This window comes from Sminthopsis crassicaudata, chromosome 2 (genome assembly GCF_048593235.1).
Source record: "Sminthopsis crassicaudata isolate SCR6 chromosome 2, ASM4859323v1, whole genome shotgun sequence".
NCBI lineage: Eukaryota > Metazoa > Chordata > Mammalia > Dasyuromorphia > Dasyuridae > Sminthopsis > Sminthopsis crassicaudata.
The window spans coordinates 348,529,069-348,552,164 of NC_133618.1; the positions used below are offsets into that span (position 1 = coordinate 348,529,069).

The window sequence follows — 23,096 nt, forward strand, 5'->3', positions numbered from 1 at the left end:
AATTATTAAAAGAAGAAAATTATTAATTTCAAAGATTACCAAAAAAGGTCTGTTTCAATCGGAAACAGGAGGGAGACAGCCAGGGCAACCAGTACAAATGCCAATGCAGACAACTCAGAGTCTCCAGGCAGAGAATTTATGGGAGGAAACAGATCAGAAAAAATCTGTTTCAATCAGAAATGGGAGAGAGGCAGCTAAGCACAAACAACTGACCACAAACTCCAGCATAAACAGAGCAGAGTCCTGGAGCACAGCAGTCTAAGGGTGGTTGAGCAAACTACGACCTTTGTGGGACAAAGAGTTTGCAGGAGGAAGCAGACCAGAGAAGGTCTGTTTCAATTGGAAGCGGGAGAGAGACAGTGAGAACTGGGCAGCTGACCACAAACACCAGTGCAGATAGCTCAGAGTCCTGGAGCAGTGCAGTGTAAGGATGGTTGAGCAAACTACAACCACAAACACCAGGGCAGACAGTACAGAGCCACAGGGTATTGCTGATGACTCCACGTGGCAGAGCTGGCACCAGGAGTGAATCAGCACTGAACCAATGCAGCTGTGATGGCTTGGAAAACCTCTCACACCCTAAAGGCAGACCTTAACTTAACTTTAAAAAAAAAAATGAGTAAAAAAAGTAAAGAGGACTCTAACAACTGACAGTTTTTATGGCAAAAGAGAAGAACAGATTTCAAACTCCAAGGAGACTAATGGCAGATTGTCTCCAGATGAAGCTCCAAAAGGTGAAATAACCTGGTCCCCATCACACAAGGCTCTCCTAGAAGAACTTTAAAAGGATTTTAAAAGAGAGGTATAAGAAAAATGGAGAAAGGAAATTAAAGCCTTGCAAGAGATTGGAAAAGACAACACAAAATAGACATAGTGAAATGGAAAAAGCATATAACTCATTAAAAAACAGAATTTGAAAAATGGAAAAAAATTCCATAGAACAAAACAACTCATTTAAAAATTCAATTGGACAAATATAAAAAGAAGTAAAAAAAGTAAATGAAGAAAATAAACACACTAAAGTTCAGAATTGAACAAATGGAAACAAATGACTCAATAAGGTAATTTGGGAGCTAATTCTGGGCTCATTAGCTCAAGGAAAGAGAATCTTTTCTTTTTCTTTCCTTCTGCATCTGGATAATTGCAGCAGCTTTGCAGAAGAGGGGGAGGAAAGAAGGAAATATATTTAATACAGTGAAGATGGTAAAAGCAAGTAGAAGAAAGGAGACATATGTATATAGAAAGTGAATAAGAAGAGCATAGACAGAGTCATTAGAGAGTTGGGGAACTTTTGGGAAAATGGAAAAACACCATGCTGCCACTTGAAAATTCTGTAAAACAAGGGGCCTGTAATTTTGTTATCAGAACTCAGGTCTATGGAATCCTGCCAGGAAGAATCTCAAAGTGTTTAACTCTTTCTTGGCTTACAAAAAGAGGTTTCTGGCAATCAGGAAAACAGTTACAAGGCAATTCTGTTTGAATGGAATATCTAGGTAGAATTTAGAGAATCTTACAAATTAGAGTACTGGTTAATTTTAAAATAACTTTAAATTGGTATGTGTGTTAAAATTGGAAATTTAATTGGTTGTTGTACCTACATTGATTTAGTAATGGGTTCCTTCTGAAATTGTAGAACCCATATTTGGTTTGTTATCTAGTACTGATGAAAAATACTCATGTATGCTAAAATTGTAAACTTGTTTATTCTGACATAAGAGTTTAGAAATTTATGCATTGATACTGAATTATTATTACTAGAAATTTAAATCTGTATTTGATTTGATTTTAAGTTAAAAATTTTGGTTTTCTGGCAACTTACCTAAAGAGGTCATGTTTTTATTTCCTAATTAGATGAATTTTGCTTGCTAAATTGTATATTGAGTAATTTGTGAAATTGTATGAGCTGTGCTTTAATATTTTGTCAACCCAGCTGGGTATATGGCATAAATTTGTGAAATTTGGTCCAAGAGGTGTCCCTTAGAAGGAAGGGAGCCTGAATCCAAAATATTTAGGTTAGGGTGTTAACGAAATGACACAAGTGGGGAAACTGAGATATAAGGAATGTGTGGAAGCTTTCCCCTGAGCTCACTACCTTAAGAGGGGTTAATGAAATATTATTGAAACAAATTGTACCTAAGTATGGATTGATAGAGATTATTGATTCTGATAAAGGAGCATATTTTGCTTTTAAGTTTTATAAGAAATAATGGTGGCAATTCCATACACCTGGGCATCTGCCCCCATCTGGGAAAGTGGGAAGAATGAATTAAATCCTTAAGAAACTGGTTACTAAATTTACGTTAGAGACTAAATTGCTTTGGACCAAATGTTTGCTTATTTCTTTATTAAAGAATCAGAACTGTTCCCAGAAGTGATCTGGGACTTTCCCCATATAAGATAGTTATTTTATTGGGTAGAAGAAAAGGAAAGACCCTCTTTTGAAACAAAGGATAAATTTTTAAGGAATTATATACTGGCAGTGGCCTCATCCCTTTTTAGTCCTTAGGAAATAAGGATTGCTGACCCAGACAACACCTTTGGAGTATATAGTTTTCAGGAGAGTGGTTGCTTACTAAATCTTGGAAGAAGCATAGTAAGAAGGACCTTAACAGGCATTACAGATGACTGAGACTGCAATCTGGAGACTGAAAACATCAGGCTTAGCCTGTGGAGGAATCTCAAGAATGACTATTAAGGACAATTTATAACCTCTAAAATTGACTTTGCAATTAGGAATGTTTTGGGGGGAGATGGGAATGTTTATGCTTAGAAGAATTTCTAACAATATTGTTGGTGTATCTGTTATATTTCAAAAAAAAAGTTTATAGGAACTCTTCAATTGGAGGAAATTGAATTAACATTTTTTTTAGAATGAAGAAATTATTAATGTTAATTCTGATAAGGTTCTTTTATGTGCAATTAGGATATTCTCTATTCTGTATGAGTTTTAATTGCTGTATTGAATCATCTTAAAGTTGCACCCATTATTTAAAGGGACTCTGAGAATAATAGTTTTTGCCTTTGTCCCTTTGAACATGTTATTGCTATAGACAATATGCAATTTAGAATTTGTCTATGTATAGAGCATTTTTAAAAGCAAAATGATTTGTGTTATGTTGAACTTAAAACCATCTACTTAGATGTGAAAGATAAGCTGTGAAGCTTCCAGGATGAATATCTTACTGTTATCAATGTAAAATCATAGTCAATACCTAATTCAGATATTAAGAGCTAAATTCACCTGAAGCTTTGATTGATGAGATGTGCTATTGGAGATAAAATCTCTTGGGACTGTAGCTAATATTATTTGGAGTTTTAAATTCAGGTAAATCTGATGCATCATCAAGCCAGTGATCCACCATCTGAAAGCTACTCAGTAGAATGTGATCCTGAATTATTACACATAGAATTTAGTATCTGGGGAAGAGTTGTGAGGGCAACCTTGGCCTCCATTTAAGATGGGATCCTCCTGACTCAGTTTCCCAGTGGTGTTCTTTTGAATAAGAAGCCACCAATTATACCTGAATATGGCTTTAGCTAGAATTGTTACTGCATGATTAATTGAAAACTGACAATTAACTATCGGAAAAGTGAGTTAAGGATTCTTTTTCCTGTATGATGTATGTGCTCTCCGGCCAAAGCCTGAAGGACCAGTTTTGATGCTATTTAAATCAGGTCCCTGCCTTTTTTCTCTTACAGCAAAGTTTTATAATCAGAGCAAATGATCAGTAGAAGCCATGAGCACAACTTAAAAAAAAAAAAAAGTGGCCATTATATCCTAAAGTGAGTAAATGAGTATTTGACCTAGTTACCTAACTATTCCTAGGTGCACATGTTTGTCTATTTTAGCAATTCCATTGTTGCTGACTTTGTGGTAGGCGTCTTTATTTGTAAAATGTTACCTACTCCAATTATGGGGGACATAACTGGTTGGGATGATAAGTAGCCCTCCAACCCTAAGCCCAAGAAGAAAACTCCAATCAATATGAAGATGTCTGTGGAAGGCTATCCTCATAGCACTTGGTGGGGTCCTCCTATTCCCAATCTGTATTATCCAAGATGATTAGAATGAAAGGCAAGAAAGGAAGGGTGACTTCATAGTTAATATTTGTAATGTTTGGGCTAGCTTTCTGGTGGGCCTTGAGACCAGCAAATAATGAGGAAAAAAAAAATTGAGGTCTCAGCAGAATAATGAGGAATAAAGTCCAAAGCCTTTATTGTCTCCTTCAGTCTCCCAGTCTGAACCAGTCTCCCCCATAGTGCAGGAGGCAGGAGAGCCACCACAAGGGTAGTCAAAAATAGAATCTATATCTTCCAGTCCTTTTTAGCCTTTATATACCTAATTGTAATTACATCATTACAGCATTCTGATTATGTGTGAATTTAGAGAATCATTATATCACCATTCTAAGTACTAAATATATATATATGAACTAGAGAATCATGATCTCATCAATTTCACTGAGTTAACACCTTGTTTCAAGTATACTTCTCTAAAGTTGGGCACCAAAATGTAATGTCCAGTTTAGTTTTCTGGAGGTCCTCCAGAAGAGCCTTGGCCTCAGCAGAATAGATACCACTAGAATGGACAAAAATAGACCCCAAAAATCTTTATTGTCTTTTATACAGTCTGCATCAGTCATAAACTGACCCAGTCTCTCTCAGCATTTTGCCAGTCTGACTTTTTTTGACTTCCTGTCCTCAGTTCTTATATATGCTATTACAATTACAGCATTACAGCATACTGAATATGTGTGAACTAAAGAACTATTACATCACCATGCTAAATACTAAGTATTATGTAAATTAGATTACCATTGTCTCATCAATTCCTCTGAGTTAACACCTTGTTTCCAAGTATACTTCTTTCAAGTATACTTCTCCAGAGTTCTGGCTCTCTACATCTCGAGCTTCCTTTTTGTTTTAGAACACATGTGGTCATGTCTTCCCTGACTTCTCAGGAAGAGAGGTAAAACTACTAAAAAAGAGGTGATCACGCTTTCCCTGACTTCTCAGGAAAGATGTGAACACAAAACCAGATATTGTTAGCAGGTTTCCTCTGGACTGAAGGGTCTTACTTGAAACAGGTAAATAAATCCCTCAGCATGGGAGGTATTACACAAGCACATAGTAATATAGTATAGGCTAGTAGTGATGTAACAAACAACATGAATCAACATGAGGAATTATACATGTCCATAAGTCCTAGAAATAGTCTAAAACTAATCTATTGTCCATTACTTCATGTATCAGGGAATCCAATGATTCCTGCACATTTTGAAATCCTGTATCAGTCTCATCATATGTCAAAGAATCCAATGATTCCTATAGATTTTGAAGTCCTGTAATAGTCTCATCAATAATTTTTGATGTTCATGAGTCAACTGTCATCTGATGTTTCTTGGGTCTTCTCTTTTTCTGTCTCTCTCTAATGGATAAGGTGAATATGGCTCATTGGCACCCATCTGATTCCTTCTCCATTTGTAGAAATACAAAGCAAATCCTCACCCCCAAGCAGTTAACCTATCTGGTCCCTTCCATTCATTACTTTCTGGTATCTCCATATCACCTGGCAATTATATTGAAGCTGCTTGCACTGGACACTGCCCTTCTGTTGGGTTATAAAACATGTATTCTCTCCAATTGTAATCCTTTTCTCCCATCAGATTGTTTTTTGGCTGATTGATTGAAGTAGAAAAAGCACCCCAAATGGGACTGTGAGAAACATAATCTTGAATCTTTGTAGTTAGAAGTTTATTATTAGTTCTTCACTCCCTACTAAAGATGGTATTTTAACAATCCAGATGTACTGCCCTGAAACTTTGAAACCTGATAAGCTTAGTGCTGCCTGAGAATGATCCCCTTAGAGTGATAACTATTTTTGCCTCCTGTTTAGAATAGAAATTCTTTTATTATGACAAATGTATCAAGAAACATGTTGATGTCTCCCTCTTCTTTCTATAAACATATAGCTGAGGTCACTCATTACTGACCCCTCTAGTTGTGGAGGGACTCAGTCCTCCTGGCCAGTAATAAATTATTTTGGCTGCCCTGTTTTTCTCTCACCTGGACACTTTATTTGGAGGCTCCCCAGTGAGATAACCTTTGGCTCTGTTTCAATTGTCAGTCCCTTTCCTTGGAGAGCAAGGGGGAGTTGCTGTCTCTAGAGGGTGGCTAAAGAGAGATGTTCCTCATCCTCAGACTTAAATCATCCACCCTTTTGGACCAGGAAACAAGATATAAATTTGACTCAATTGGCTTTGAGCATTCTGGGAACTGGTTTGTTTCTGGGTGAGTACTCCTGGATTGTAGGTCGTTACACTGGACGCAGCATTGAGTAAGGCCTACCAGCCTCCCCAGGACGCTGACGGAATGCCCTGCTGGTTTGGTTGTCTGTTGTGTTCCAGAATTGTTTGTCTATTGTCTTTGCGTTTAAGTGTACCTGTGTCTGTCTGGTTCTGTATGCCAGTGGCACAACTTTGGTTCTGAATGGCTTTTGGCACTATCTCGTTCTCTTGGCATTCTCTGTGAAGACAGAGACGTGCACCAAAGTGAGGCTCCTAAGCCTAAAAAGCTCTGTTTGGATTCTGGGAGGGAAGACTCTCAAGCTGCAACAACTTCCCTATTCTACAGTTTTTAAATAGCCCCTAGTCTGTATATGTTAAATGTTTTGTTTAATGTTGTAATTGTGCCCCTATGTCCTTGAGATTTTTGTTCTGTGTCTGTGACTTGTCATTTTGTTGTGTTGATTTAAAGAGCTCTGTTAAGTTTTAAGAACACTGGTTAAGAAATTTGGCAATTGGTTACAACTATGTTTGATATATTTAAAAAATTATTTTGTGATTTTAAACTTTTTAACCTGTTGTGCTAATTTGTAAGTAAAAGAACAGAAAACTCGACTATTTTAAACTGGTGGGGAAGTTTTCCCTGAAAAGCAGGTTTTCAAAGCCTTCTAGAGAGGAGTAACAGCAATAAAACCTTATCTGCCTGGAAAAAGAAGTTTATGCTAGTAACCTTGAAATACTCAGGCAGATGGAAGAAAAACTTTAAAAAAAAAAGAAAAAAACTATTTGGTTTTCTTCTGAAACATTGGGTAAATTGTTAACATTATGGGTTATGTTTGCTGGACATGTGGGTTTTATAGAGTTATTTAGCTATTTACTATATTGTGAATCTTAAAACTTCTAAAGGGAAAAGGAAAGGAGAATGATGGTGATTTATGAAAGATTGATATGTAGGAGCAATTATAGGTTTGAAGGGTTTTAGGAGTAACGAAAGAGAAGAGGTGGGGATAATGAGAAAAGGGAGAGGATCTTTTGTTTTCAAAGGTAAAGATTCAACTCATCTCCCTCCCCCCACTGCTTCTGCTACATTAGCAATGGAGCATCTAGTAGAAGGGTTGTTAAAATGTGTTTATAGTATATAGCTGAGGGAAAGAGAAGAGTTAAGTAGGAAGAGAAAAAGGAAGGGTTTTAATGGAAGGATTTCTGTGTGGGAAAGCTTGAATTGGAACAGGAGGGAATCTTTTGTGCAGATTTAGCTCAACTTCCTTTTCTCCTCTTCCCCCCCCCCAAGTGTGTTCCAGCCTTTTTTTTTTTAAATCAAGTTGCAGTATTATCTAGGTCCTCTGTCTACACTCTTCTAATTTCTATTTGTTATTAGTTTGAATATACAGGTTTAGTCGCTATTTGTTAGGTGTGGTCTTTGTGGAACTGGCATTTAGTGAAAAGTGAAAGCCTAGAGAAAGATTACATACTTGTGTCAACCTTTGGAAACATAGACACACACATAACATATACATATTGTTAAGCTCTGGAGATACATATTATATACAAGTGTGTATTTCTGTGTGTATGTATAGTAGCTTAAGTCTATATGGATATGTATGTACATTATATATAGCCCTGAACTATTTGTGTAACGGTTTCCTCATCTGTGAAATAAACTGGAGAAGGAAATGGTAAAGCACTCCATCCAATCTTTTCCAAGAAAACCCCAAATGGAAAGAGTAGGACACACTAACTGAAACACACTAACATTGATATAATTTTAGTCTGTATCCCCTCTTTCTGAGAACAGAGTGGCCAAGCTTCTGACATCCACCTCCTGCTACCTGTACTGGCAGGAATTAGTCTCCCTGGAAGACTGGAGATAGCCATTCCTGCCTGGCTGTGGACACACACAAACCCACCCAGCACTTTCTAAGTTAAAATAAAAATCCCCCAGGATTCTTCTCTTAAACTCTATTAAAATACAGGGATAGATGTAACCTATCCAAGAACAGGCGCTTTCATGAAGACTACTCTGCCTAGGATGGAGGGAAAAAAAGGGGGGGGGGGGAAGGGAGAAAGTTGAAACGAGCTACGCATGCTCTTACGCCTGTGTATTGCGCAAGTGCAGACGGGCCCTTGCCCGATCTCTCACGGCTCAGCTCGGCCGCAATCCGCGGGGTCGAAGCGCTATGGAGTCGGTAGTGGAGGAGCTGATGCCTCGCCTCTTACCGGTGGAACCCTGCGACTTGGCTGAAGACTTCGACCCCTCCGTGCCACCTCGGACACCCCAGGAATATTTGAAACGGGTCCAGTGAGTGGCTTGGCTCGGAGCCTCTAACCTTAAACGCGTTCCCCCTCCCCCACTCGTACCAGGAAGTGGGTGTAGTCGCCCTAGCGCCCCCTCCCCCTTACTCGCCTCCTGGCGTCGCCGACGTGGCTGGAGTGGCGCGCTTGTTCCTAGCCGGGGTGGTGGGGGAGGAGGAGGAGGAAGAGGAAGAGGAAGAAAAGGGGTGCGTCTCCTTCCTGTGGCGGGAGGCCGGTTCTAGCGATTGGAGTGCGTAGTTTTCCGGGAAATTGGGTGTGCTGCGGAACGAACTTCCCCAAACTCCTCGTCCATTTAAAAAAGCAAAACAGGGAACGGATTACTCCTGAAACAAAATTAAATTAAAAAAAAATTCATTTGTAGGCTTGAAGCAGCACAATGTCCAGATGTTGTGGTGGCACACATTGATCCAAAGAAGTTGAAAAGAAAGCAAACAGTGAATGTTTCAGTGAGTTTTATGTTATTAAGTTTTTTTTGTCGGACTAAATAGTGGAAACTTGTCTCCCTTTAAGCTGCGCAGCTTAAATATTAGACTTCTTATGTGATCATTTTAAAGCCTACAAATAAATAACCGGGTCCCAGATCTTCAGAAATCACAATTTATCGTCGTCCTCGTATAGTTGACAAAAAATAGTTTAAAATAATACCACCTTTGAAGTCCCTATCATTGTAGAATGGAAGCTTATGTGAAGAGGATTTAGATGGGAGTCAGAAGTCAAATCGAGTATTTACCTACCTGTGCTAGGCACTATGCTTTTAAAGCTCTGCGGTTACAAAGAAAGGCAAAAACAGTTCCATCCAGGTGCTCACAATTTTAAAGTTCCTATTCTGTCATGATTTCCTCCACTATAATATTGTCTTTAAAAATAAATAAATAAATAAATAAGGGTTCATTCCAGCTGTAAAACAATGAATCAATTCCTTTGAGGAAACTATAGCCAGAAGACCTCCAGTTCAAGTCTATCCTCAGACCCTATATGTAACCCTGGGAAAATCATTTAACCCCTATCCGCCTCAATTTATTTATAAAATGTGGATAATAGAACTTAACTTATTTTCTGTGAAATACATTAGTAAAACTGTAAATGCTAGATATTCATTATTCTAGTACTTTTAGTTCTTAAACTTAGTTGTGTATTATTCGGAATAGAATGAATAATATGCCAAGTAGCATAATAGCTAGGTAGGTAAGTTTTGACTACTTCAGGAGTTATTTACTTTTGGCACAAACCCCTACTTCTTAGCATTTTTAGATTTAGAGATACAAAGGCTCTTGTATCCTTCTCCCTTTTTACAGTTGAGAAAATTGAAGCACAGAGAAGTTAGGCGATGAGTACAGGGACACAGCTAATCATTACCAGAACTGGAATTTTAATTCAGATTCTGTAACTAACTTTAGGGTGGTTTTTTTTTTTCTTCCTTTATAGAAAAAAAAAAAAGGAAATTAGAGCTTAAGATGATAAACTAATGGATTCTTGAAATATAGCAGTATAAATATTTACTTAGTCAATATAATGGAAATAGTGTTACATTTGAAAGTCAAAAGACTAGGATTTAAATCTAACTTAACCCCATAATATGTACCTACCCTTTGACAAGTTACTTAACCTTTGTGGCCTTTAGTTTCTTCATCTATAAAATAAGTGACTTTTATGAAATAACCTTTAAAATACCTTTTAACTTTCCATTCTGATCCTATTTTAATTTTTTACTTTTTCCTTTTAGTAGCTAGATACAATTCTATATAGATATGTATCCTTCCTTGATACCTACAAACCTCCTTCTGACTCCTCCATTCTTAACTTTCATTTGATCCTGCTTTCCAGGCAGTTTCTTTTTCCTTTGTTGCTTAAACGTCTTGAGGAAGTTATTTATACTCAGTTCTTCTACTTTTCTTTCACTCTCTTCTAAACCATCTGCAATCTTCCAATCTTATCAGACAATTAAAACTGCTCTCTCCAGAGTTAACTGATTTTTGAATTGTCATTTTAATGATCCTTCTCAGTTCAAGATCCTTCTTGATCCCTCTGAGGCATTGACACTATCCATCACCTTTTGTCCCTAAATATTCTCTTCAAGTTCCTGACTCTGCTGTTTTCTGATTCTCCTCCAGTCTTAGTTTCCTTTCTGGTTCTTCATGCCACACCCATTAACCTTGGGTATCTCCTAAGACGTTAGTTCTCAGACATTCTCAGTCGTTCCCCCCTTTTTTTCCCCTCTCTATAATATTTTATTTGGTGATCTCATCAGTTCCCATATGGGTTCAGTTACTATCTATGTGCAGATGATTCACTTAGCTATTTTTCCATTACTAGTCTTTTTCCAGAGTTACAGTCCTATATCACTCTTTGCACATCTTCAATTGAATGTCCCATAATGATGTAAACTCTGTCCCTTGATCTTTGGGGGGTTAGAGAAACCCTAAAAATCTCAAACCCTCCAACCTCTGGTAGGGGCCCCACCCTCTTGTTCATAGGGGAAACTCCCAGATGGTAATCTCCTACAATTCAATAGGAGAGCTTGGCCTGAGGTATAATCACCACCCTTTATTGAATTGAAAATTAGTCCCTCAAACTCATCTGGAGATTGCTCCCTAGCTCCAGGCCACAAAACCCCAATATAATCAAAGGCTGAAACCCCAAAACCTTTGCTAAAAGATACTAACAGGATTTAGCCCACTGAGAAGTTGGTTCTTCTCAGTGTAATAAACCCATTTTTGCCTCAAACTTGCCTTTCGGAGATTGTGAATTCTTTTGCAAAGCCTGTGACACTGGCCAGGGCATCCCATTGCTGTCTGGGTATCTCTCACACCTCAACATTTGGTGGCCTATATGGGGACCGTCCTAGATTCAGAGGTCCAAAACAGAACTCATCTTTTCTTCTCCTGAGCTTTTCTTTTGCAAAAGCACCACCATCTTCTCAAGTCACTCAGTATCATCCTTAATACCTCACTCTACACATCTAATAAAATTACGCTCTTAATAGTCATAACCCTAGTCCTGCCCTGTATTGGTCTTCCTGCCTAAATCTTTTCCCACTCTAATCTATCTTCTGTTCAGCATTCAAAGTGATTTTTTCCTCCCTAAAACCTGGATCTGTCATGTCATCCTTCCTCTCCCTTTCCCTTCTTCCTTTCCCTCAGAGTGTGCTCCAGTGTCTTTCTGTACCTCCAGGATCAAATATTAAAAAACTATAACCTGGCTTTCCTTTCTAGGCTTATTACTCTTTACTATTCTTCACACACTCTGTGATCCAGCTACACTGGTCTTTTTGTAACTTGTCAAAAATAACATTCCATCTCTATCTCTTTGTACTGCTTGTGATACGGGAGTAGCCCCCTTTAAGATTCCTTGTCTGATCTCTAACTTCCTTTGGGACTGACCTTTGATTTACAAGATCTGGTCAAAACCCCAAGGGGAGAGATCAGTATCTGAACCAGTTTGGGCTTATACCCAGCCCCCACCGGATCTGAGCTGGCTTGGGTTTTCAGCCCCCATTCTAATGATCTGCTCAGATAACCCAACCTTCACCTGGTGGATTCTAGCTATGGAGGAATCAACCTGGGCTCCACCCAGATGCCCCTTCAAGCAGATAAAAAAGCCAAGTTGGAATCATCCCTTGTCGGAGAGTTGAAAGATGCCAGCATCACACTCTCCGTCCTGCCACTTATGGTGTATTTCTTCTTCTATCTAATGCCTTTTACTAACCAGACTTTAACCTTGCTTCCAAACCTTGCAATTAACCTCTTTTTATCAATCTAGGTTTTCAGGCCTGTAAATTCATTTACAAGGGATTCTCGACACCACTAGACCTGATTTAACTTTGTATCTTGCGCCGAATCCAAAGGGGTTGCAGGGGAGCTCCATGTGATTCCCTGTGCCCCAATCCTGCCACTAGACCTCAATTAATCCTAATCCTATTGAGGTATAAACCTCATCATTTAGGTATTTACTTCATCACTTGGGCTCTTTCTCTCCTGCTCTGCTTCTTCACCATTGACTTGGTTTTCAAGGCTTTCTTTAAAACTCAGTTCATCCTACCTACCTCCTTTAGGAGACCTTTCTTGGTTCTTCCTCAAACCTTACTTCCAAGCCCCATTCTTCTCCAGTTATCTTCCATCTGCTCATTGTATTTATCTTGTAAGTATGAAATTACATATGATTCCTCCATTAGAATGTATTCTCCTTAAGGGCAATGATTATTTTTACCTTTCTTTGTATCTATAGCACTTTGCACGATACTTGGCATGATAAGCACTTACTATGTAATATTTTGGGAGTTATTAGATTCTTACAACATTATTGGTGTAACATTTTGGGGCTATTTTTTCTAGCTTTCAGGGTGCCAGCCAGCTCCTGAAGGATACTCTCCAACAATTAGATGGCAACAGCAGCAAGTAGCACAATTTTCAAATATTCGTCAGGTAATTAGAATTAATTGTCCACATAAACCCTTCCTTAGTATTTATTTCTTCTTTATGCTCTCTTAGAAAAATAGAATTCATGACTTTAAAAATCTGAAGGTCAGTGTTTTATTTATAAATTAGATGCTAAATTGTTATATAGTTAAGTGTAAAATATTATTAGTATAAGACATGTAAGAGAATTTTACTGCAAATTTTTAGTACTCTTTGTCCTCAAATTATCTTAAATTTCCTTATCTCTCTGCAAATTCTGTCTTCCAGTAGAATATAAATTCTCTGACAGCAAGAAATGGGTTGAATTTTTATTTTAATGGTTTGTGGGTTTTTTTTTTTTTTTTTTTTTTAGTTTCCTCATAGCCAGCACAGTGTCTTACATACTGAATATGTATATTCAGTAACATATACTGAATTTAATTATTATTGCTTTTGTAAAACTTGAGTTTTTAAAAATTGTATATATAATTATTTCCCTCATATTCACCTGCTCTGTTTAACTAGCATTGTAAATAAGCTAAAACACAAAATTTAAATTTAATTTTTTTCCCTCAGAGTGTGAACAAGCATAGAAACCACTGGAAATCACAACATTTGGATAACAATGTCACCATGGTATGTGGTTCTCTCAGGATTTACTTTTTAAAAGTTAATTTGCATTTATTTCCAATCTTGAAAAAGAATACCTTTTACAAAATTTTCATTCTCTTCGATTATATGTGTGTCTATAAATTGCAAGTTTCAGTTATCTGAAAAAAGTGAAAGATCAGTGATGTGATATAGTATTTTAATCCTTGGCATTTTTTTCCTCCAACCTACTTTAAATGTTGAAGCTGATAGGTCCTGCCTTATGTTGATAGACTCATAGTTTGGCATTATTTTGAGGTGTGAACTATGTCTTCAGCATTTAAAGAATGAAATATGCTTCTTAAATTTTCCTATTAAGTGAATTTTTAAAATTTCAGTGAAGAGGCATTTCCCATGCCCTGTTACCTACATGCCTTACTTACATTTGTAGAAGGATAGAATAAGAATGAAGTTTGAGAGGTTTTAATAAAGGAAACTCAGGCATTGGCATCTCAGTTTGAGTATAAGAAATGAGTTTTGGTAAGTTTCCAAACTACTGGACAATCAAGTCTATTCTGTGCTGTAAAATTCTGAAAGTTGGTGTGTGCATTAACTTTTTCTTCATTTTTCAGCCAAAATCTGAAGATGAAGAAGGCTGGAAAAAGTTTTGTCTTGGTGAAAAGTTATATGCTGAAGTGCCTCTTACAACAGCTGCAGGTGAAAATCCAGGAATAGACTATGTGCAGGTAAAGTGATGGATGTATTTAAGATGGAAAAATCATGATGATCCTAATTTCTGTTTTGTTTTGTTTTCTAAACAAGGACACTTTAAAAAAATAATGTTACATATGAACTACTTCAGAGTATCATGAAGCAGCAAGGTGGGTTGGTGGATAGAACATAGGTCTGGAGTCGGGAAGATCAGAGTTCAAATCCAACCACAGATACTTAACTAGCTTTGTGTTCTTGGGCAAGTAACCTCCCTTTGCCTCAGTTTCCTTAACTGAAAATTGTGGATAATAGTAGCATCTACCTCCCCATTAAGGAGGTTCATTTAGGAGGACCCACTGTTCTTCTCAGCCATCACTGCTGACAGTAACTGAAATAACTCCTAAATAATAAGCATATGTATAACTCTTCTAATTTTTTTTCCAATTGTTTTCATTCTCGTATTTCACTTTGCAATATTCATTAACAGTTGATAAGGGTACTGTTGGAATTTGTGTTTCTTTAAAACATAAGGAAACTAGTCACAGAATGATTAAGTAACATGATTTGATCAGACAGTATTATTAGTAGAGAAGAAACTAAAACTTTTATTTCACCTAATGTAGGACTAATGCTCTTTTTATCATATTGTCTTATACTGATTCTTTGATTCATATATAAATATGAACAAGTCTAATTAAAGCAATATAGCCAGATCCACATAAATCAGTATGACTATACCATTTAGTAAGGAGAATGTAGTACTTGTCCTTTTCTCACATATTTAACAAATCTTGGGAATCAGAATTGCTGAAGAAACTTTAAATACCATCTTGCCCAAAAAAGTTTATGAAAGATATTTTCATTCCAGTCCAACTTGGCTTTATATGGTTATATAGATTTGAGCTATTATAAATCTACAAAATAACATTCTAGTTTCTAAAATCTATTAATAGGAAATAAATAGGAGTACCTTCTCTGTATTAAGCCCTGTTGATAAATACAAAAAATTATATAATGTATATTCCCTTCTCCCCAAAAGCTACAATATATTTGAGGAGACAAGTTTAATGCAGGAGAAATAATTAGAGAACAGTTGTGCAACAGAATCGATGTAACAATATTTGTGCTTATTGAAAACTTAAGGAAGGTGAAACCAAGCTGCTTACTACTGAAAAACCTAATGGGAAAAATAAGACAGAAAAGTGATGCTATTTTTTTTACATTCAATAATTTTAATGTTAACGTGTTTTTAATTAAAAATTGACTTCTTTTATCTATTAGCAGTACTTGGAAATAAGATAAATAAATATTTATTGTCATTTACAATGAAGAAACTGATGCATAGCAGGATTATGACTTGCCAAGATTATAGAAGCAAATTAGTGATAAAGCCATGGCTAAGTCCTATATTTACTAATTTGTAATCTTTATTGTTTTTCCACTTTGGATTGGGTTGCCATGGCCAACCTACTAAAAGATGATTTTCTGTGTTTAATAAGGCTAGCTCTTCAAAACAACACTTAAAATGTTTAAAAACCTTTATGATTCTCCGAAATTATTTACCACAATGCACATAAAGTATTTTAAGACAGCCACTTGTTTTTTTTAACTCTGATGTTTTGTAGTTTTTGTTATTTGGCAGGTAGGTGGCATGATTGATAGTGTTGAATGTAGAATCTGGAGTACTTGAGTCAAATGTGGCCTCTGACTGACTTACTAGCTGTATGACTCTGGCCAAGTCATTTAGCTGTTTTTCTCAAAAGGGGATAGCAAAACACTCCAGTATCTTTGCCAAGAATACCCAAGAGTGGAGTAACTAAGAGTAAGAAATGCCTGAATAAAAGTTTTTGTTAGTCACATCTGGATTGATACACTAAAATCTCTAATGTAAGCATTTTTTTCATTGACAAATTTTGTATTTGCTTTAAGATTTCTTGATGGAACCTAACATACTTACGTCATAAGATTTTTGTGAAAAAAGCACTCTGTAAATTCAAATTATATAAAACCATGATGTAAGCCATTTTTGACAGTGAAATATAAACTTTATATAATTCAAATAAAGAAGAAAAACATAAGCGCCTCATTTAAATAAAGATATCACAGTTTTTCTAAATGCGGGTTGGTTTTTTTTTTTTTATTGAATTCTTCAAATACAGAACTATTGCTTTTCCAAGGAATATTCCATTTTTGTCCCTGAATGTTGCTATTTTTTGTTTCTAGAAAGATACTGTATTTTTTTTTAAATGTTTAATTTTTGAGAGGTCATTGGTTTTCTGTTTCTAATAATTGCATCATTAGTATGTTGAAACATACTAAAAAGCAATAGAATATGTAGAACATTTTTACATTTTTCTTTGAAATTTCCCCAGTAAAAAACAAAACTTTATATTATTGTTCATCATATTTTAGTGCTGTCTTTGTTTTATTTTATTTTTTTTACAGATTGGTTTTCCTCCCTTGCTTAGTATTGTTAGCAGGATGAATCAGGTAAAACTCATCTTAATTTATGATAAGTGAAGTCTTTCAAATATATTTGTGTGTGTATTTATACATATGTGTATATGCATACGTTTATAATATACATACAGTACTGGGTAAAAAATTAAATTTTAGCTTTATGACTATGAACAAAGACATGCATAGAAAGACTTAGAATTAGGGGGCAATTAGTTGGTGTAGTGGATAGAGTACCAGCTCTGAAGTCAGGAGGACTTGAGTTCAAATCTGACCTCAGTCGGTTAACACTTCCTGGCTGTGTGACCCTTACAAGACCAAATGCCACAGTTGACTTTGTAGACGGGAAGACCCAGTTTCAAGACTTGCCTCTAATATATAATAGTATGTGACCCTAGCCAACTTATTTAATCCTTTAAGCTCTCCAGGCAACTGTGTATAAATAGACTATAAATTACAAAATCTCCCACAATTTTATAGGTAAAGGGAGTTTTCTTCCCTGGGATTTCCCTACACTAGTAAAAATACATGCCCAGACCAAAATAAAAAAATCCCATGAAGAAGAGTTTATGTATACATACATACATATATTTGTGTGTGTAGATGTGTGTATATATATATATATACACATATATACATATATGTGTATATATATATATATACACATATATATGAATTATATATGAATACATATATATATATATCATATACATATATATGAATTAAATTTTATTTATAATTATTGATAGTTTCTACATTAATAAGGGAAAATCTGGTCCTTTGGTTCTCAAATTCTTCATAAACTGATGTTCCTTTTTTTATTTTTTAAGTACTAAGCCACATCCAAAAAGAATATGACATTTATTTTCATTACCCATTAGCATTAGGGTACTGTAAAGAGAAAGAGAAATTGAAAAAAGGAAATAATTCATTCTGTTAAGTTTAATTCAATTACAGCTTTAATTTTTTAATATGAATCTAAATTTACTAGCAGTTCTCAGGAAATTCATGATCAAAGGCTTTTTATTGCAGATAGTAGTTAAAATTTATTAATGGTCAAAGAAATAATAATAGTAATTAATACAGAATGCTTTAATGTTTGCAAAGAACTTGAGAAATATTATCTTGTTTTTTCCTTACAATTCTGGGAACTAGGTGGTGTTATCTCCATTTGACAGATGAGGAAACTGAGGCAAAAGTTAAGAGAATTGCCCAGTATCCTACAACTAGTGTGAAGCTGGCTTTGAGATTAGGTACTTCTCATTACAGGATCAGCATTTTATCCACTTTGCCACCTAGTTGCCTCAAAAAGTTCTAGCATCATACATATTGCAGGGACTTGCTTGTGGGGTTGGTACCTTGATACTGGCCCCATGTTCAAGTTCCATTCATATCATTCCTGCCTTGTTAAAAAAGAAAGTTTGTTCTACAAAAAAATTATATTAGTAGATCTCATAAAGCATTATTTTTAGTAGTAATTAGTGAATTTGAGTTTTTTAATTTTTTTAGTACTATGAAACTCCATCATTAAAATTTTGATCAACTTGAAGTAATTAGCAAATATAAGTTATTTTTTTCAAAGGTTTCTATTCCTTTCTTCCTCTCCTTCATTGACATAGATTTTTTTTTTTAGATATATCTAATTCATTCTTCCAGAGCATGAACTATAGCTTAAGTAATAGTTGATAATTGGAACAATGAGTGTATATCATTGACTGATTCTCTTGAGCCTATGGCTACGATTTAATCAAACTAGTTATAATACAGAGGCTGTCTTCTTATGAAGTACATAAAGAATACATATTCTGCATAAAAATACTGACTTAACTTATAAAATTTATACATATAATCTAAGATGTTTTAGATATTCAATATTTTTTTACTAATAAAATTTTTTGTTTTTAAAAGGCAACAATAACTAGTGTCCTAGAGTACCTGATTAACTGGTTTGGAGAAAAAGACTTTACTCCTGAATTGGTATTATTTTTATTTCTATTTTCATAATGTAGATAAAATTTTAGTTATATGTCTGTATGTTGTGTATCCAGGATGAGTGTAAAATAATTGAGTATTTTAAAAACAGAACATAACATGTCAGCCTTCAAAATAGTTTACAAAGGCGAGTGCATTGCTTTTAAATCATTTCTGGATCCCCTTTTACAGAATTGCCTTTAGGTACAGTTTATATGAGCTTTACAAGAAAAGAAATTGTCTTCATCACCTCAATAGACTACAAATAATTTTGAATCGTTTGCAAAATTTAAATACATCAAACAAACAAACAAACAAACAAAAAGTTTAATAAAGTATCTTGTCTCCAGAAGGGGACTCAGGTTATCTAGACCAGTCTTTTCATTTTACAGATGAGAACACTAAAAGCACAGAGAAGTAAATAACTTGCCCAGTATCACACAGATCATAAATGAAATAGCTATGATTTAAACCCAGTTTCTCTGGCTCCAAATATTCTTCCTTGTGTTGCCTTTAGGATTTTATTATAAGAGGCTATTTAGTACAACCTATATACTTGAACTCAGAGTCCTTCTTAAAAGACCTCTAGCAAGATACAATCTACTGCATTTTTTAGTACAGTACAAAGTTCTGGTGTCAGATGACCCAGATTGAAATCCTATCTCCAACCCTTCCACTTATATGATCTTGAGCATTGTCCCCTGGACTTCAAGAGGAGGAGATCGTTGAATGTTGCTAATAGAGTCTGGAAATGGCAGTGGTAAGTATTTTGACTACTCCTCTAGGACCTACGATTTGGGGAGAGGAGGTACAACTAGTACTGAAAAGGATGACCAATAGTTTATTAAATTGTTAAATCTAATGGCTTCTTTTCAATCTTGATTCTTTTTGACTATTATAATATAAATATTTTATACAATTGACTCAGGAGTATCCTTACTATGCAGTCCATCCTCCACATAAGTGATGTTGCTTTTGTCAAAGTTCAGATCCGGTCATGTCATCCACCTACCAGTTCCGTCACTATCTGCTCAATAGTCTTGTTTCTGTGATATTATCCTACTGTTTCCCCTACATATTTGACCTTCCAGTCTCTTTTGCTAAAATACCATCCACTCCGCTAACTGTGGGAGTATTCAGAGGCTCTTTCTTGGACCTTTTTTATCTTTATATTCTTACTTAATGATCTTATACTCACCCTCCCTTATATTTTTATCCTCTCTAGGGAGATAATTTTCATATATATATATATATATATATATATATACACACACACACATATTGCTTTCTGAGCCGCAGTCCCACACGAGATGTCTTAAAGATGTTATAAACTCAATAGATCTGAAATTGAACTTACTCATCTTCTCTTTTTCCTTGTCTTCTAAACTCACTCCTTTTCCATTATTTCTTTTCTAGTTACCAGAACTTTTCTAGTCATCTAGATTTGAAATAGAATATGAAACATCAATGTAAGAACTAAAGAAGAGCGTAGAAAAACATGGTGTATGTGAGCAGACTGCAATATATAATCAACAAAGAACTCTTAATAAGAAAAGTAGTTTTAAATAAACAGAATGAGAAATTGTAGAAAGACAAAATGGGTTGTTCTCATGGCAGAAGTGAGAGATGCCAGATGGACAACCAGAGTATTCCACTGTTATGTTGGGAGAAAGAGAAGAAGGCCTCAACTACATTGGGTGGATCTCCTTTAGCAAATATTTGAGAATACATGGAAGAGAGTCACAGGATGAACAGTCATGGGTGGTTTATAGAATGTATCACTTGGAGGGTACAACAGAGTATATGTGCTTATAAATCCCTCTGAGCATTTGTTTTTGCAAGATTATAAGATTTCCTTTTCTAAGTTTTGCTGCAGAGTTGTAAGATGCATATATATATATAAACAATGATAAAAATATATTGGAAAGAGGGGCCTTTGCTGTAATGGGTTATTTGAGGTCAGCAAAAATGTTTTACAGTTTTCCCAAAAACAATCCAGTCTGCTCTTGAAAAGTTTGGGAAGATAGACAAGTAAGTAAAGTCATCTAAGAGTGTTTAATGATAAAAATTGAAGACCACAATGGGGGGGAAAAAACAACTTATAACAACACTTGGATCCTAAACACCACAGTCCCAGAGTGCTTAGAAAAGAAGTAGAAATGACACTGAAGAAAAGCTGAATTGACCAACAATAAAGCACCTGGACTGGATCGAGTATATTTAGAGATCTGTGTTAGAGATAATTGAGGGACCTCTTTAAAAGACATCTAAAGGAGGGGGAAATAAAGATTTGGGGAGAAATCGCTGACCTTAATGATACATTTCAGCTAACAATCCACATGCCAATTCTCCTGGGAGGATTTTTTAAATCCACTGTAATAAATAACACAAAAAGACCACTCATAAGTATTAAATAAATTAGGCTTGATAATATATAACCTTGATAAATATATGGAAAGGACTTAGATGAAGATAGAAAATGCCCTTTTCAGCATTTATGGAACTCATGATAATTGTATGGAGCCTCTAAACACAGGCAGAAATATTAGATAATGCATTTCAGAACTTAATGTAATTATGTTATATTAGTAATAAATAGTATTGCAATGGACAAAAGGTATAAGCTTCTTTTAATTTCAAAAAGTCTGGACAGCCAACTTATTGGAAGAATACTCATATTTGGGGCACTAGGTGGCACAGTGGATAGAGCACCAGCTCTAAAGTCAGGAAGACTGAGTTCAAATCCATTCAAAACTTCCTAGCTGTATGACCCTGGGCAAATCACTTAACCCCAATTGCTTCAGCAAAAAAAAAAAAAAAAAAAACAAAAAAAAAAACAGAGGAGTGAGATCGGGAGAAAGAAGGAACTGGAGAAGGGAATGGAGATAAGCACAAAAACATGGGAGTTGAAGTGATGTTCAAAGAATTTTAAAGAGGTTAGTATAGGTAGATTGTAGAATATATAGAAGGAAGTATGAAGTGTAGAATGACTGGAAAAGGCAGGAAAAACTTAAGTTATTAAAGAGGTTGGGGTGGGGAATATGGAACAAAAGATTTGGCAAGGGTCAGTGTTGGAAAATTATCCTTGCATATGTTTTGAAAATAAAAAGCTTTAAAAAAGGTTATGTAATAAACCAACTTTGGAACTAAATGATCTATATGCATAAACTTTTTGGTATTAATAAAAATCAAACTATTGAAATCTCATCTATAAAAAGGGAACTTTAAATGCTGTATAAATGCTCTGGTAGTAGGAGCTCATGGGTCCAGAAGGTGGGGGGGGGGGTGGAGGATGTGTAGAGGGGTGGTAATAAGAAATAGTGACCTGCTCAGACCTATTTTTTAGAAGAGAGAATGGAAAATGAATTGATAAGTAAAGAGATGAGGCAGAAAGTGGTCTAGGAAGAGGATAATACATTTCCTGTGTAATTCCTTTTTATGTATTGCAGCTTACTTGTGTTCAACACCTGATTCTCCAGAACCTTTTAGGTATATTTCACTTTGGTCCATCAGACAATGGAATATTATAGGCTGTGGTTATAGAATGTCACCAGAAGAATATAGGTTTTAGCCAACAAGTATTTACCCCAAAAAAGTGAAAGGGGTTTACAATCTAGGGAAAGGAGAAAATCTTTTTTGACCCAAATCTTAGCTAGAATAGTGCCTTTCCCAAATGAAAATCCAGCCCATTATTAAATTCTATACCTAGGTCATTGTCCAAATTAGCATAGTATCTAAATGTGATTCTACTTGGAGGATTATGAATTTGGTACTTTCAAAGTTTCTTCATTAGCCAAATAGTGTTATTTTGCATAAAAGGAGCCAAATTGTCTCTTGGCAGAGCTCAAAATATATGTGGCACTTAATGGTTATAGTTTAAGATGTCCTTCTCTTTGATTAAAAATAAAAGTCCCCAGGGCTCTAGCTTGAGTGGATAAAACCATAAAATCAGGAATGGGAATGTGGGTTTAAGAAGCAGAAAATTGTGTGGGTTTCCTGGGGTTCAGTTGAAACTATAATAGCAGTCATAAAGCAAGGTGAAAGGATAAGATAAAATAATGTTTACTCTGTGAAGAGGTGAAGCAGAAGCTTCTCTCAACAAAATAACTGCCTCTTTGCCATTTATTTTCTTTTTTTTTTTTTATATATATATATTTTTTTTAATTTTTTATTTTATTTTATAATAACATTTTTTGACAGTACATATGCATGGGTAATTTTTTACAACATTGCACTTATATTCAGATTTTTTCCCTTCCTCCCCCAACCCCCTCCCCCAGATGGCAAGCAGTCTTATATATGTTAAATATATTACAGTATAATTTAGATACAATATATGTGTGTAGAACCGAATTTTTTGTTGCACAGGAAGAATTGG

At 35.5% G+C, this 23,096-nt stretch overlaps 2 protein-coding genes across 4 annotated transcripts in view; one reads left to right on the forward strand and one right to left on the reverse strand.

Annotated features, from left to right (window-relative positions):
- Positions 1-8,716, reverse strand: part of SEC23A (SEC23 homolog A, COPII coat complex component) — a 134,840-nt gene extending 126,124 nt beyond the window's left edge. Inside the window, exon 1 of the mRNA XM_074290709.1 lies at positions 8,502-8,716. The gene's annotated coding sequence lies outside the window, so the exon portion shown is untranslated. The remainder of the gene's footprint in view (positions 1-8,501) is intronic.
- GEMIN2 (gem nuclear organelle associated protein 2) overlaps positions 8,392-23,096 on the forward strand; it is a 28,473-nt gene continuing 13,768 nt past the window's right edge. The window contains exons 1-7 of one of the 3 annotated variants that reach the window (XM_074290711.1): positions 8,392-8,583; positions 8,959-9,043; positions 12,929-13,018; positions 13,568-13,627; positions 14,212-14,325; positions 16,736-16,780; positions 18,656-18,724. In XM_074290711.1, coding sequence (XP_074146812.1) covers positions 8,462-8,583; positions 8,959-9,043; positions 12,929-13,018; positions 13,568-13,627; positions 14,212-14,325; positions 16,736-16,780; positions 18,656-18,724 — 585 coding nt within the window. In that variant the 5' untranslated portion in view covers positions 8,392-8,461. The remainder of the gene's footprint in view (positions 8,584-8,958; positions 9,044-12,928; positions 13,019-13,567; positions 13,628-14,211; positions 14,326-16,735; positions 16,781-18,655; positions 18,725-23,096) is intronic. The other 2 variants (XM_074290712.1, XM_074290713.1) reach the window with 2 other exon arrangements.